Source organism: Stegastes partitus, unplaced genomic scaffold (genome assembly GCF_000690725.1).
Source record: "Stegastes partitus isolate 25-593 unplaced genomic scaffold, Stegastes_partitus-1.0.2 Scaffold142, whole genome shotgun sequence".
Classification (NCBI taxonomy): Eukaryota; Metazoa; Chordata; class Actinopteri; family Pomacentridae; genus Stegastes; species Stegastes partitus.
In genome coordinates, this window is record NW_007577873.1 from 661,432 (window position 1) to 677,682 (window position 16,251).

The 16,251-nt window shown below is 40.1% G+C and overlaps 1 protein-coding gene across 1 annotated transcript; it reads left to right on the plus strand.

Annotated features, from left to right (window-relative positions):
* Positions 1-2,299: 2,299 nt before the first annotated feature.
* hadhaa (hydroxyacyl-CoA dehydrogenase trifunctional multienzyme complex subunit alpha a) lies at positions 2,300-16,221 on the plus strand. Its single transcript, XM_008279041.1, has 21 exons — positions 2,300-2,366; positions 3,326-3,367; positions 5,275-5,345; positions 5,531-5,664; positions 6,131-6,269; positions 6,382-6,501; positions 6,674-6,776; positions 6,956-7,075; positions 9,046-9,164; positions 9,264-9,320; positions 10,354-10,463; positions 10,546-10,680; positions 10,812-10,983; positions 12,653-12,739; positions 12,948-13,088; positions 13,242-13,310; positions 13,760-13,873; positions 14,061-14,142; positions 15,549-15,663; positions 15,741-15,886; positions 16,076-16,221. The coding sequence occupies exons 1-21, from the start codon at positions 2,300-2,302 to the stop codon at positions 16,219-16,221; spliced, it is 2,289 nt and encodes a 762-aa protein (XP_008277263.1).
* Positions 16,222-16,251: the final 30 nt, after the last annotated feature.

Sequence of the window (16,251 nt, forward strand, 5' to 3'; positions counted from 1 at the left end):
CAACAGGGAATGAATTCAGGGGTCTTTGACCATCACAATAAAAGACAATGGCTTTCTTCTTCACATGCAATCCAATGTGGCAGTAAGTATGCAGACCTACTAAATAACAGCTCAACAAGCACATGGAAAACCAGCCCCTCCTGACAAGACTCAACATCTGAACGATAAGGGACACTCCTTCGAGGACAGTAGGGTCGACATTCTGGATGTTTTCAAGAACCAAAGTCCAGTTTTCTTCTAATGAAGCACTTGTCTTGACCATGACCTGCATGGCACTTTAGCTCTCTCAGCAAGGGCACATATGCTGGCAATCGTTCCATGACTTTGAACAACCACCGACTAAGACTTTGAAAAAACCCCTGAAACACTTAATCTCTGGATGGTTGTTGAGTTGTTTCTTTTTTTCAAGGACTCAGTTTTCCTTTATAATCTGGAGTCTGTTCCGTGACTGTATCATGTTAAGTGCCTTGCTCCGAAAAAGGTTCACTGGGAGGGTTTAGTCTGCGGTCTACCTTCCTGCTGCTGTTCGAACATGGCGGTCGAGCTCACTTAGTATCATCCCGTCACTCTCCTCAACACTCATGTGGACATCTGAAAGTAACAATACAAGAAAGGTTTCACGTGGAGTCCAGCTGCACACTGACAGAAAACAAATCCTGAGTAAAGCCACATTTTCAGGTGCAGAGATTATATGCAAATCAAAGGGAATTCATTTGCTACATTCATCCAAAATGCCCAAAAAGTCAAACCTATCAACATTACAATATTCAGGTGGTAATACATGCTTGTATATAACTTTATGTGCACACTGATTTTCTTACCAGTTGGCATCTGAACATATATATTTCTCTTGTTTTTCTCTCTCCTTCCTTTCTTTTGCCTCTTTTTCCCTAAAAGCCTTCTCTTTCTTTTGCCTTTCTTTCTCTATTTTTCACTCCTCTTTCTCTCGTTTTTCCCTCTCTTGTTTTATCCTTTTCTCTCTTTGTTTCTCCTCCTTTTCTTGTTGTTCTTTCTCCCTTTTCTCCCACTTCTCTCTTCTCTTTTGCACTTTCTCCCAAAGCTTTCTTTCTCTCTCGCTCCACTTCTCTTGTTCTGTTTCCAGATTCATTCACCCCTGCGTCCGAGCAGCCTCCAGATGGATGAGGTCTTGGGTTTTTTCTTGGATGAAGAGCTCTCACTTCTCCATCCAAGGTGCCAAGTGGGAGTTGAGGTCTTGGGTTTTTTCTTTTGTATCACAAAAGCACAAAATATCAGTAGATAATATAATCAGGGTAATCAGGGCATGCAACTTCATTTTTTTCTCGCACAACAAAATTCGCATTATGCAACAAGTGAAGCAAAGAGCAAGAAGCAAGAAAAAAAAAAAACAAAGCTCCATGCCCTGATTACCCTGATTATATGATCTGTGGATATTTTTGCACGTCCTGATTACAGCAAAAGACGTGCACCTTACCTACTTTGAAATTAACCAAAGAAAAAGCGACTTACTTGTTGAAATTATGTTGTTAAATTCAATTATTTCCTTTTTTCAGTACAGCACAGTTCAACCAAAGAGAAAACTTTAAATAGAAAGCAATTTTAGCTAAGCTGTAAAGTGGACTTACCTCACCAAAGGTTTGCTTGGAAATAAAGCTGTAAGTCTAAGTCCTGATATATGTCCCCAAAGTCGAACAAAAAATACAAGTGTGTGTGTGTGTGTGTGTGTGTGTGTAGGTGTGTGTGTGTGTGTGTAGATTGTATTAAATAATTACCTGCCTCCAAAGTTGTCCCTGTGTTTCCAACCTTTCAAACCATCCTGGTTGAGATCCAGAGAGCACAGAGGCCAAAACAAATGATTGTAGCGTTATTTCACCTGATCATGACACACGTATGTCAATTACACAGTTTGTCCAAATGCAATTCTGAGCAACCAAGTTATCATTATTAGGGTAATAAGTAGTTTTTTGGGTGTAATAAACCTCTCAAACCTTGACTTGTTAGTGAAAAAGCATTGTTTGGGTGGAATAAACTGTTAATATTAGAACTACTTGGACATGAAGTGGCACATTCTGTGGAATAGTCCTTTAATGAAGTATATTTTGAGTGAAATCTTCCTTTAAAACTAAGTCGTGCACCATAGTGATCATCCATTGCGGTAGGTGGTGCTGTCTAAACCAAAAAAGCTGTCAATGTGTGGCCATAGAAGAAGTGTGCGGTCCTGGAAGTGCGGTCCTGTCGGTGCGGGTCCTGAGAGTGCAGCCTCCAGCTGTGCAGACACACCCTGCTGCCGCTGAAGTTTCAGGTTCAGACACTGGTGAAGATGGCTGTTAGTCGTGCAGCCTGCGTCTTTTCCAAGTTTGCAACGAGCAAATATCCTTTACTGTCAGGTATGTGACACAAAATTACTAATTCAACGTTTACTTTACTAGAGGCAATTTCACTGGTCATGGCATAGTTGGAGTTTTTTTGTGTTCTTTTTTTTAGAAATATACTTAAACATGTCAGTGTTTTTTTTTTGTTTTTTTTGTTAAATTTAAACTAAGTAAAATATTTTGTGAAATTGTTCTTAAAATTGACCACACTATGATTTTTAAATATTCTTACTTAAGTGGTTAAAAGCTATTATGAATTGCGCCAAACATTCATTGGTACTCTTGACTGTCTAATGCATTATATTCAGGTGTAACATATTACACAGAGGATACAGGAAAATGATGTAATAAACGTTCTGGATGCACACAGTGGAAAGAATGAGCTTGAATAGTTAAATGAATTAGATAAACTAATGATGACACCAATAAAATGAACACAAACAATTTCAATACTTAAACAATTTTTTTAAAGTTTTCTCAAGTGTCAGTTTGTCAAATATAGAGAAACAACTGACAGCTATTTTCATGACTGATCTTTATCTAGGTTTCTGATACTTTGGGACATTATTATCCAAATGATTGAGGTGTTCACTTAATTATTATGCATGACAAAGATAAGCAGCAAATCCTGCTATTTGAGAATGTGGAACATGAGAATTATTTTTATTTTGCTGGCTAAATGAGTAGTTTTCTGTCAATAAACTAACTAACAAATGTCTCAGCTCAAGTCTAATGTAGGTACTTGCAGCTTTTCTGCATTTTATATCATTAGTCATTGTTGTACTTGTGGATTTAAGAAACCAAACAGTCTGAGGATACGTCCTTAGGAGTGTTAAACGCAGTGGTGTTAAACAGAAATATTGATCTCATGTTAATCAGTAATATGAATAAGTGTGTCTTGCAGCCGTACATTCAAGCCTCGAGTACTATCCAGTGTATGCTGTATGTATGTCCATGTCTCTCTCTGTTCTTAGGTCACATCAGCCGAAACCTCTCAGTGTCTTCATCTTTGGCAGGTAAAAAAGGGTTTAATGGGGATTTGTCCACCTAATGTACATGAATTAAGTCAATACAAATCAATTTAAATAACCTCATTTATCTCCTGGGGACAACATATATATGTAAATTATAATAGTATATATATATATATATATATATATATATATATCTTTTTTTTAAAAAAACAATAAACCACATCATAAATATTACATTACTGAGGTCACACCAATGATTTACACACCTTTCAGGCCATTTAAGAAAATTTTGAATTTACTTAGACAACATTCCAAAACCAGGTGTTGAAATATTAAAGGAGATAGATAAATATCCCATAGCCCAGCAACATCATCCTGTAATAGATCTTTTTTCCTCAAAGTTAGCTTAAATGGTAACATGGTTATTATAACCACTGACTTAAAGCTGCCCTGAGCAGTTTTCCTCTATATACACAAAAGTTATGTTTGCACACGATGTTGACTCTTGAAAATGCATTGTGGCCATCCTTTAGGTCAAACAGACATGCTGAAGGCTTTTCCTTCCTCATCAAACATTTACAAAACAATTTTATTTAAAAACCTGTATTGCTACAATTTATCCTCACCATCTGTCTTGTTCTTCTTCTTCTCTGCCTTGTTGGATTATTGCTGTGTGTCCTAACTCGTGACTACCATCTATAGATAAGTGTGAAACTATCGTCAATAATGTATTACCAGCATTAGGGGTCAACTGGTATGGTTCTTTATGCTGATGCTAAAATATAAATAATGAAGGAGACCAATAGCAGACATTTGAAACTGATAAAAAAAAAAAAAATTTTAAAAAAGGAAAGAAAGTCTTGGTATTAAAATGTACACATGACAAACTCCAGTACAAAACTCTGTTGAAGTGTTTTACATATGTTCAGAGAATTTTACAACATTCTCCTTCACTGTTGACAGGTTATTCCTCATCACATGTAACCAGTCACATGGTGCTGTGGGTGGGACATAGTTCAAGACCCCAGAGTGACCGATAATATAAAAATGCTAAACATCGATAATGGGTTGACATACACAGGACAAACAGAGAACCACTCACTCCAAGCTGCTGTTCTCAGGTGTATTGTTTACTAGGGATTGACTGATTATTGGCCTGGCCATTAACTAGATCGGATATTTAGCCATTTCTGATCAATAGTATTTTTTTTTTCACAGATTTCATATCAAAATACATTTGTTCAAAAATGCTTTAGTCCGCTCTAGCTGGAGTCAATCTGTGGTCTTGAGAAATGTCCCACACTATCTGATTGATTACATGTTTCCATAATGACTCGTGAAGAATAAATGCTGAAAAGTTCAGTTTTAAATAAACTCATTTAAAACATGAATTTAAAAAAAAGGCATTTCAACAAAGTTTTGTGTTGCGTTTATGCTGTTCAAAATGCTAGCTGCAAATATGTGCCAGTTCCATGTGTTAGTTATTGATCTCTTTGATTACTGATAATTGGTTTTGGTATAAGCCCTGAAAACAAAACATATCGCTTCCTTAGTGATGGAACCAGTGATGATATCAGGGAACATCACAGATACCATCAGTCCAACAGTACATACCCTGACAGGGAATCGTAGCCTCGAGCAGTTTGGCAGTTCAGTATCTGCTGTTCACTATTAGGCCACATAGATTTGGACTTGGGTATTAGTTTCTTTAAAAACATGCACTTTTCATTTAGTCACAGTTCAGCTGGTGGCAGGCTTTGCTTTTGTGGCCTGTTTAGCTCCAACAGTTCCCAATACACCCAAGTGTATTCACACTGGTTAAGTGTAGTTGCACTATAGTATTTACATTCTCCAGGGATAGTGTTAAACTAGCAGAAATTAGCATAATACAATAGTGGTGGCCCGCTGATTGACTGTCTCTCATCTTTTTTACTGTTCTCTCCATCAAGCCCGAACACATGTCAGCTACGAGCTCAAGGATGATGTGGCAGTTATACGACTCAATGATCCAACAGCCAAGGTGTGTGCGGTGTGTCTGTGTGGGTGTGTGTTTGTGGAAGAGTATGAGACAGTGCATATGTGTCAGAGAGAGATTATGTTTGTGACAGTCTTGACTACCTGTCCCTGTCTCAGTCTAGCACTGACAGATGTGACATGATTAATCAGTATGTGTGCATTTATGTGAATGTGTTTGTGTGCGTGCAGGTGAACACACTGTCGCTGCAGATGCAGTCGGAGCTGACTGAGGTGATGGGGGAGATCTGGTCGAATGGGGGCGTAAAAAGTGCTGTTTTCATCTCCAGAAAACCTGGCTGCTTCATCGCCGGGGCAGATATCAAGTAGGCTTATTAGGGCTTGAGGAAGGATGATTCTTGTGTGTGTGGTCACTCCTACACTTGTGTGTGGTTGGAACCAGAGTGAAAAAGTGCAAAACTGCGAACGACAGGATTGAAGGTCTTTCGGGGTCCATTGGACCCCAAGAGAGAATATGTGCAAAATATTTGTTGGTATTCATTATCGATTTCTATACTGTGTTAAAAAAATTTTCTGATAAGTTGACACATTTCTGGTTCCAAATGCATAACGAATGTCCCTTTTTTATTTTAAAAAAATCTTCAAAAATGAAAAAACAATACCTGTCACCCAAACCAAATGGCCTGGGGTCCAAAAGACCCCAAACGTCCTGAATAGGGTTAAAGAAAAGTCACTAATAATTTAATAAAATTAGATATGTGTCCTGTGCTTAATGAACTGAACTGAACTTTTGATTTATTAAACTTAAAAAATGTACTTCCTCGCTCTCAGAATGATCCAGGCCTGTAAGAGCAGTGAGGAGGTCACCCGTCTCTCCAGGGAAGGTCAAAAGATGTTGGAGAAAATTGAGAAATCTCCCATCCCTATTGTCGCTGCCATCCATGGCTCATGTCTGGGTGGAGGCCTCGAGGTACGACACTGTGTGTGGGTGTGACAGAATGAGTTAGATTAGGTATAAAAATGTTGCTTATGTGGCCTGAGATTTGAGCAATAAGTCCTGATCTTGTTACTTTTTCCTGTAGCTCGCTATAGCCTGCCAGTACAGAATTGCCACAAAAAGCAAGAAAACTGTCCTGGGGACACCAGAGGTCATGCTGGGACTGCTGCCTGGAGCAGGCGGCACTCAGAGACTGCCTAAAATGGTATACATACACACACTCATATTAATCAGTTACACAGTTAAAGGCATGAAAGCAATGCCACAGTCTTGTGCTGGTGGCTACTAAGTTACACTGGAGTATATTAAGGTCAAGAGGCTCATTTGGGCCAATATCAGCTCACCATATCTGCATTCCTCCTGTTGCACATGTGTAGGTGGGTCTCCCAGGGGCCTTTGACATGATGCTGACGGGCAAGAACATCAGGGCTGAAAAAGCTAAGAAGATGGGTCTAGTGCAGCAGCTTGTGGACCCTCTGGGTGCGTTCTACATGTGACATTTCTTCAATGTACCTCATGAGAAAGATAGTACTAGTTTGCTGCTGTAATCTTTTGGGACAGGCTGGGAGGAAATGGAACTCTTTTAAGAAACTCAAGACTGAGTAAACTGATGATGCGATTTCATTGTCTGTTGCGCTCTCTGCGTTCATTTATTTCAGGTCCTGGTCTGAAACCTGGGGACAGGACCATCGAATACCTTGAAGAAGTCGCAGTGGATGTTGCCAAGCAAATCGCTAACAAAAAGATTCCCCTTACTAAGGAGAAAAGCTTCATGCAGAGTGAGTAAAGACTGGTTTACAATGGTTGCTCTCACCTCACCAGGGACTTGCACCATGAAGCAATCCGCTTGTTAAGACGTGACATACCAACCTTGTGGTTATACTATTTCAACAGAGCCTATACAGAGGTAGCTGAGGCTCTTCTTTTTCCAACATGCTGCAGTGCTGTGTCCTGTAGTGTTTAGAAACTCATGTTGCACACTACAACCTCTCTAGTGTTCTGAACACTAATGTTTTAACACTTCGGAAAACATCAATCACTGTCTGATTAACTAAGACTTCAGCATGGACATTAAGTTTAGGATTAAGGTTTCTCAGTAGCAAATAACTGACACCAAGCAATACCATCAAAATCAGTTAACTACTAAACTTGTGTTGTGGATGGTGTCATCTCAGACAATTCTATTTGCTTCTGGTGTCGAGTGGATGGGTGACTGTCCACTGCAGGAACTTGGGCCAGGCACGAGATGGTACCGATGTTTACTGGAGGCCTGTAATCTGCTCTATAGGTGTTTCTGTTTAGGTTCCATTACAGGGTAGAGTCCAGAACTTCGACCGCAACGCTGACTCTAAACCGAAAGAGAAACAACTGAACATAACTCCTTGAGGAAATAGAACAGTAGAGGTTTGTTATGTTGGCCTATAAGCTGAATTTTATGCTTAAGATGGCAACGTAGACAAGAGAAGACTGATATTTAACACAGGCGCTTGTTGTCTCCTCTGAGTTTAGTCAATCAGCATTGACAACTGCCCAGCAGTTTTTTCAGGAGAACCAACCTGCATTGGTGCATTTTTCATCCCAGAAAATGACCCTGAAAGAGGCTCAACATGGCCCACAAGGTTATGTAGTGGGAAATGGTCTTATTTCAACTTTGCATGGCTTCCTTTGGGTTACCTGATAGTGATGCTAACATTGTTGTTCCTATGCTGCTGTCTGGTTCACATAGTATAACAAGGTTGATTATCAACTTCTATCTCTGGAGGATTCCAATCAGATACAAACATTTTTCATATAAGACAGACAGACTTGATATTTACAAGTAGCAACATGTGACCTCTAACTCTGTCAGATCTTATCACACTGACATGGTGCAGATGTTCTCGGATTTAGAGTGACTTATCGTTTCCACAGATATCCTTAATTCTGATAAGTGGTTAGCACTGTCGCTTCACAGCTGAAAGGTCCGGGATCTTTCTGAGTGGAGTTTTGCGTGTTCTTGCAGCGTGGGTTCTCTCCAGGTTCTCCAGCTTCCTCCCACAGTCCAAAAACATGTTGAGGTTAATTAGTGATTCCAAAATGTCCGTAGGTGCGAATATGAGTGTGCTTGGTTGTCTGTCTCTAAGTGTAGCCCTGTGATAGACTGGTGACCTGTCCAGGGTGTCCCCTGCCTTCGCCCTGAGTCGGCTGGGATAGTCTACAGCCCCTACAGAGGATGAAGCAGTGTATATAATGTGACATACTTTTAATGTCGCGACTTTTAAATCAAAGGAACTCCTTGCACATCCATTTAATGAGGCTGGTGAGGGACGAGCATATCCAAAATATTCAAAAAGTCTCTTGCACACTGTCTAACTTGCAAAGACACATTTATTGTGGCAACATTTTGGTGCTAGACCTGCACCAGGAAAAAAGTTTGCTATTTTTTTTCTGCTTATATGTTGCTACTTTGCCAAAAGCACCAACTGTATTTCAATTAAATTCAATTAAATTCAATTTTATTTGTACAGCGCATATTTACAACAACAAGTCATCTCATTGCGCTTTCCAAAAGATAGAACATTTATGCATTGGTGCCAGACTTTGAAAAACTGTGCTCTTCTGCATTTTCTTATTAACCAATCAGCTAACACATTCATTGTAAAACAATGGCAAATAATATCAGCTTCTCACAAATACAGAGCAGGCTCCAAAAACATGTTTAACACAAAATTAGTCGACACCTGTAAGCTGTGATTGTCTTTCTGTGCAGAGCTGCAGGACGCAGTGATGGATCTGGGTCCAGTAAGGAAGAAGATCTACAAGACAGTCAGTGAGAGGGTTCTGAAAGAAACTAAAAATATCTACCCTGCTCCAAACAAAATCATTGAGGTACGGCACTCACAAATGGAAAGAAACAGAACATATATACAATTGCACATGATGTTGCTGCTATGTATGTCACTCTCTGTTTTCTGTGTTCATGTGCAGTGCGTCCAGACTGGCATGGAGCAGGGCAGAGAGGCAGGTTATCTGGCTGAAGCTGAGGTGAGCCATCAAAAAGTATTGTAAAAATACTTTTTTTCTTTTCCTTGGGTATATAGATACATTTTACATCAATATTTTTACAACAACAAAAAAAAAGAATGATTGGTATTTCTTTCCAGGTTAACAATTTATCTGTCAGGTTTCAGTAATAAGATTGAAGATGAAGGTTTTTATGTTACAGTCTTCGTGTGTCTGCTAAGCTGTAGTCAATTTTTGATATGTTCACTGTGCAGGGAAGAGGAACCAAATGCAGGGCGCATTATGCAAGAGCAGGTAGAAGGAACAAAGGAGTACATTTAAATGAAACTGGTGAAGACACTAAAACTAGCAGGAGAATAAACTACAACTGAAGAGAGCTGAAGAGCATGGGAAAAACACTGAGGCATCACCCAGCAAAGGTCAGGTCCAACAAAATAGGGTTCAAGCAACGAGCAGAGCAAGAAACAAGCAAGAGAAAACAAAAAGGTAAACCAAATACTTGGAAGCAAAGACACAGGGAACCATGCACAAACATAGGAAGGTAAGCAGAAGAACTGACAACTGACAGGGGAAGATGCAGGACTATGGGTGCTTTTCATAATACTGACTTATGCTTCCTTCTGTCCTCCCTTGCCACACCTCGTATGCCCTAAATTGCAGCCTCCTTCTTTTAATATCATTTTGAGTCCTCATGAATTTAAACACAACTTTTTGAGGGTTTGATGGCTCAGGCCTCAAGGTGGAGATTGGGATTGAACCATGGAAGCAAGGTGACATGTTAGCATAATTTAAACCAACAGACAGAGGTGAGACTACTAAGGGTGGGGCAGACAATCAGAAAGGTAGGAAAGGCACTTAAAAGGTGGAATCAAAAACAACAGAAACAGAAGGTAAGTAGCTTGTAAAAACAGAGATGTGGAACTTATACATAGACAGAGGGGACAAGAAAAAGCAGAAGACATGGGGTAAAGGAGAACACTTAGAAACACAGTGGAAGAACAAACATAAAAATGGAACACTTAAGAGACAATGACAATATTTGTGTCTTACGCAGAACTTTGGGAAGCTGGCAATGACTTCTGAGTCCAAAGCCATGATTGGAGTTTACCACGGTCACGTGGCTTGTAGGAAGAACCAACTTGGGCCCCCAGAGAAGGAAGTAAAGTAAGAGTCAGTACCTCCACAAACATTCACTGTATTGCCTCAGTAACAATTACACACCTATACAATATGTTTTGTGCATCAGGAGGCTGGCTATCCTGGGTGCAGGGCTGATGGGTACCGGTATAGCCCAGGTATCAATTGATAAAGGCTTCACCACCATCCTAAAGGACACCACAGTGGACTCCCTCAGTAGAGGGCACGAAAAGATCTACCAAAGGTATTCAACACATGCAACTTTGCATTTCATCATTCCTTAAACATGCTCAGAGCAAGTGGCTTACACAACAACTCAGAAGAACAGAAGGGACTCTGATGTGAAGTATTATTTTCCAAATGTTCTGTCTTCAGTCTCGACACCAAGGTGAAGAGGAAAGCCATGACATCGTTTGAGCGTGACACCATGATGTCCAATCTTTCAGTCCAGACTGACTACTCTGGTTTTGAGTCTGCTGACATGGTTATAGAGGCTGTGTTTGAGGACATCAACCTTAAGACTAAAGTCGTCAAGGAGGTGGAAGCGGTGAGTGCAGTCTTACACTTCAATTCACTCAGAACTCCATTTATTCCCACCGTGACCTCCATAAGCCCCAATGTGTTTGTGAAACTCCTTCCTTTTTCTGTATCAGTATGGAATTTTCCTCGAGTCAGTGAAAAATGTAAACTTTTGCCATTTTGCAGTGGATTTTGGAACAACTGCAGTGTGCTGTTTGCTTACCTATATTGACAGTCAGCTGCTGTAAATATAGATTCAAAAGAAACTTGTTTCACAGTTTGACATATGCTAGCTGTGTAAAGTACAGCGTGCACCCATACTGTAGTGGTTCTTACTTCCTGTAACAAAATATTTCACAAACCTGGCTGCCTCTGACAGGTCAACCTCCTCACCTACAATGCAGGACGTGGACGACTTCCATTGAGATGCTGTGGGAAGATCTTAAAGGGGCAGTTCATGCTCGAAAACCATCTAATGTGGTTAAATTAAAACTATTCTGCAGAAAAGAGTGGGCCAAAATTCCTCCATGGTGTGATGACTGATCACAAGCTATCGCAAACGTTGAACTGCAGTTGTTGTTTCCCAATGCCCAACCAGTTATTAGGTTTAGGGGGAATTTTCACAGGGGTGATATAGGTTTTCAGTAAATTTCATTTTTTTAAAATTGCATTTTGTGGGTTATCTATGTCTAATATTAAATAAATATAAATATTAGTTTAATGATCCGGAACATTTTAGTCTGAGAAACATGCTAAAATAGAAGCCATCGTGAAGGGGGCAAACACTTTCTCATGGCACTTTTTTTCTCGCCATGAATCATTGGTCTGTTTTTCTTGCAGTAATCCTTCATGCACATATTCCATAAAACTGGATGGCAAAAACTGATAAATTAGCCGCCTCAAAGTTTCCGTCCATCTCTAAAGAAATGCATTTCCTGCGCTGAACACTAGGGAGCATAGTCTGTAACTTCAACTGTTTTCTAATTTATTAGTCTGGTTTAGGCAAATTTATTAATTTACACAGTGTTTTTTATTTACATAGCACTTCTATACTTTTCTTTTACATATAATATTTTATTGAGAATTTTTTAGATTTAGTTGCAAGGTGACGCAGTGGTTAGCACTGTTGCCTCACAGCAAGAAGGTTGCCGGTTCGCGTCCCGGTGTGGACACCCGGGATCTTTCTGCGTTGAGTTTGCATGTTCTCCCCGTGCAGTGTGGGTTCTCCAGCTTCCTCCCACAGTCCAAGAACATGTTGAGGTTAATTGGTGATTCTAAATTGTCTGTAGGTGTGAACAGGCCAGCTGACAGCCTTCCCTGGGCCCGGGACAAGATGATACTAGATGCCCGCCCCACTTACCCACATCTCCCCTTTTCTTTGCTCTTCCTCACCTGCTCCTCACCTTGCCTCCTCTTCTTCTCCTCTATTCTGCTTTCTTTACATCTCTTTCATCTGTGTGGGAGGAAGCCGGAGAACCCGGAGAGAACCCACGCTGCACGGGGAGAACATGCAAACTCCACGCAGAAAGACGCGAACCGGCGACCTTCTTGCTGCAAGGCACCAGTGCTACCAACTGTGCCACCCTGCAGCCCCTTGGATTCTTGGACAGAATCCTTCAGGCCAAACCTTCATGTACTACCCTCCTTAATGTTCCTAGATTTACCCGTTTGTATTTATCCTTCCTTTCCGTCCACAGATTGTCCCTCCTCACTGCATTTTTGCGAGCAACACCTCAGCTCTTCCCATCAAGGACATTGCTGCTGCCAGCCAACGCCCTGAGAAGGTCAGACATGCTGTCACCCACTAACTTGAACGCTCTGCAAGCATACGTCAACATTATCATACTTGCATTCTTGAGCATAGAGCTAGCTTAGCTTTTCCTCCAGTGAGAATGCATTATGGCTGATTTCATGGCTTTTAACTGGAATCACAATATTTTTTTTCTGTCTGTTGATTTATTGATCGACGTCTTTGTGTGTGCGCATGTGCAGGTGATCGGCATGCACTATTTCTCCCCAGTGGAAAAGATGCAATTGTTGGAGATCATCATCACAGATAAGACGTCGAAAGACACCTTGGCGTCTGCTGTCAGTGTGGGCCTCAAACAGGGGAAGGTTATCATCATTGTCAAGGTGAGAGCAACTCAGAAAATGTGCTTCAATCAACATTTTTGCTAACGTGTGAACGTGACTTCCTTCTCAGTTTTCATATTGTTTACTACCGTACTGATCTTTGGGTTTGTGTTTCTGTGTCTCATCTCATTCTCCCCTGCCTGACCACCACAGGACGGCCCAGGATTCTACATCGTTCGCTGTATATTGAACAATTTTCTAGAATATTTAAGACTATTTCAGGTAAGAATGTTCCTCAGAAAGTCAAAGGCTTGAGATATTGTACAATGCTGGTGATATTTTGTCCCCATATGGAAATTGTTGGCCATCAGGTCCCATTAAAAGTAGTTTAATGTTTTGTTTTATTCTTCTCAATCAAATTTCTGATTACATTAAAGTTAGTGGAATTCCCTTGAAGATGCATTACCCAGAGATGCATGTGCAAAATTATCTGCATATGAATGTTTAACTACAGCAGTGGAGTGATTTTTAAATGCAGAGATTGGGGGAACAGCAATTGAATGATTTCACTTTAATGCGATCAGAAACCGTAACTCATTCACAAAACAGAGAATTTACATTTTCTCCCAACTCTGATTTGGAGATTAGATTTCTTTTTTCGCATTTCTTTTTTTCAGCACATGTGTGACAGACAGACAATAGTTTAAGATGACCAATGTTTTGATCCACAGGAAGGTGTGGAGCTAAAGAGACTGGACGCCATTTCAGAAAGCTTTGGTTTTCACACTGGAATCTCAGTGGTGGCTGATGAAGTTGGTATTGACGTAGTGTTACATATATCAGAGGTAATGATGTATGGTTTACTGAGTACTTCATGTTTTGAATTAGAATGGACTTAGATTGTTTGGGCAGGTGGTGTATTATCCCTCTAAACTTCATTAGAAGAAAATAGGCCAGATTGTTTTCAGTGATGTACAAATAGTACACACTAGACTAATGAAGGTGTGTTTGTGTTTATATGTTTGTGTGTAGAATCTGTCCAAAGCCTTTGGTCCTCGTTATGAAGGGGGGAATTTGGAGATTGTCAGGACCATGGTAGAAAAAGGCTTCCTAGGTAAAACACTGTGTGAGAAACGATGTAAAAACACTCTGTCTTCTGTATTGTTTCACATTTCTTATTTTTAAGTGTTCACATTTGGATTACTGCTTCGGAGCATTTTATTATTGCCTGGCCCATAGTGCAGCTGATAAATGATTACATGATCAGATGTGCTGTATAATACATAATGTGTTTGCTTGTTCCATGGCTGGCGGTAGACAGTCCAACCACCAGCGTAAGACACAGCAGTGGAACACTGGAATAATGGGTTATTTCTTTTCTTAGTTCACAAATTCAATGTGTTACATGGGCTGCTTTCCATGCTTCTAAAATCATTTGCTTCCTCTTTCCATCTTTATTACATTACAATTGCAAACATTTAAATGTGATGTAAATGCTTTTTAAGGCACTATATGTTTTTGTTAATTAGAAAATATTGGGCCAACAATGACAAACAGCATTTAGGCAATAACTTCAAAAACGACTTGTTTCAACTCACTGTTACAGTATTGGTAGTGATTGTGGACTCACATAATCAAGGCTCGGTTACCAATTTGGAAAGCAGGCAAATGTGCAGGAATCCATAAGTCTTGGCCTTTATATTATTTAGGTCTGTATAATTTGATTAATCATTGATTTTTTATTTTTTTTTAGAAACTCGTGGCCCTCATCTTGAATGTTATTATTAGTTTATTTTGAGCTCATGTGTTATACATGTGTTTTATCAAATTGCTGTGGATGGTACCAAACCAACCAGCATGTTCTCTTACATCTGGGGAATATGATTTGTAGGCTGATGAGTATCTGTTTCACCACAAAGCTTTATTTAGAATTGTATGTTGTGGCACATCTTACCTTTATGGATGTATGGACATTTTGTCTAACAGTCCAAAAAAATGAAAACGTTGAGTTTATTAATGACAAACGACATGATATGATATGATATGATATGATATGATATGATATGATATGATATGATATGATATGATATGATATGATATGATACAATACGATATGATATTTCAAATGGCATTGGAGCTGGACTCTATCCCAGCTGATTTAGGGCAAATTCAGAATAACCAATTAACCTCAGCATGTTTCTGGACTGTGGGAAGAAGCCGGAGAACCCGGAGAGAACCCACGCTGCACAGTTAGAACAAGCAAACTCCACGCAGAAAGATCCCAGACTTTGTAGCTGTGAGGCGACAGTGCTAACCACTGCCCCACCGTGCTGCCCTACACAATTAATATATAATTAAAAATTTCTCACCTGTTGATTTCAGGCCCATGCAGGGTACTGGATGGTTTCTGAGAGCCTGTGAAATGAAAGGGGCAAAACAAGGTTTTTGCTGCAGGTTACCATAAGAAGATAGTCCAGCCATAAGTCCAATCCTTTTTCTTTTTTTTAAAATCAATTGTAGGTCGTAAATGTGAAAAAGGCTTCTCTATCTATGGAACGACAAGGGAGGAGCGGAGAGTGAATCCTGAAGTTGAAGAAATCCTCAAGAAATACAGAGTGCCAGCTCCTTTAGCAATGTAAGACGAAAGCCTCTGTTCTGATGTACTTCGCTCTGATTGTTCTCTCTAAAAATGATCATGTGTGTTTGTTGCAGTTCGTCTGACTTCGACATCCAGCTTCGCATGGTGTCTCGCTGCATAAATGAGTCAATACTGTGTCTCCAGGAGGGAGTACTAGCTAGCCCTGTAGAGGGGGACATCGGAGCTGTGTTCGGATATGGCTTCCCTCCCTCCCGTGGCGGTATGTCTCACACTTAAACACACACATTCTGAGCTAAAGACAGATTTCAATTAGAAATGTTCTACCTCTATGAATTTAGCAGATCACCAGTGATAACGTCAGACAATGTTTCATTTGTAAATCTTGTCGTGTTGCTGCTCTGAAGTATTTCCTCTGAAGTGTTCGTCTTTTTGATGCTGTGTCCATCAGGTCCGTTCAGGTTTGTAGACACATTTGGTGCAGAGCGCCTTGTGAGCACTATGAGGCGCTACGAGGATGTTTATGGAAACCAGTTTACACCCTGCCAGCTTCTACTAGACCACGCCAAGGATCCCAGCAAAAAGTTTTACAACTGAGCCTCCTCCCTGTTCCAGTAATGAGTTCTA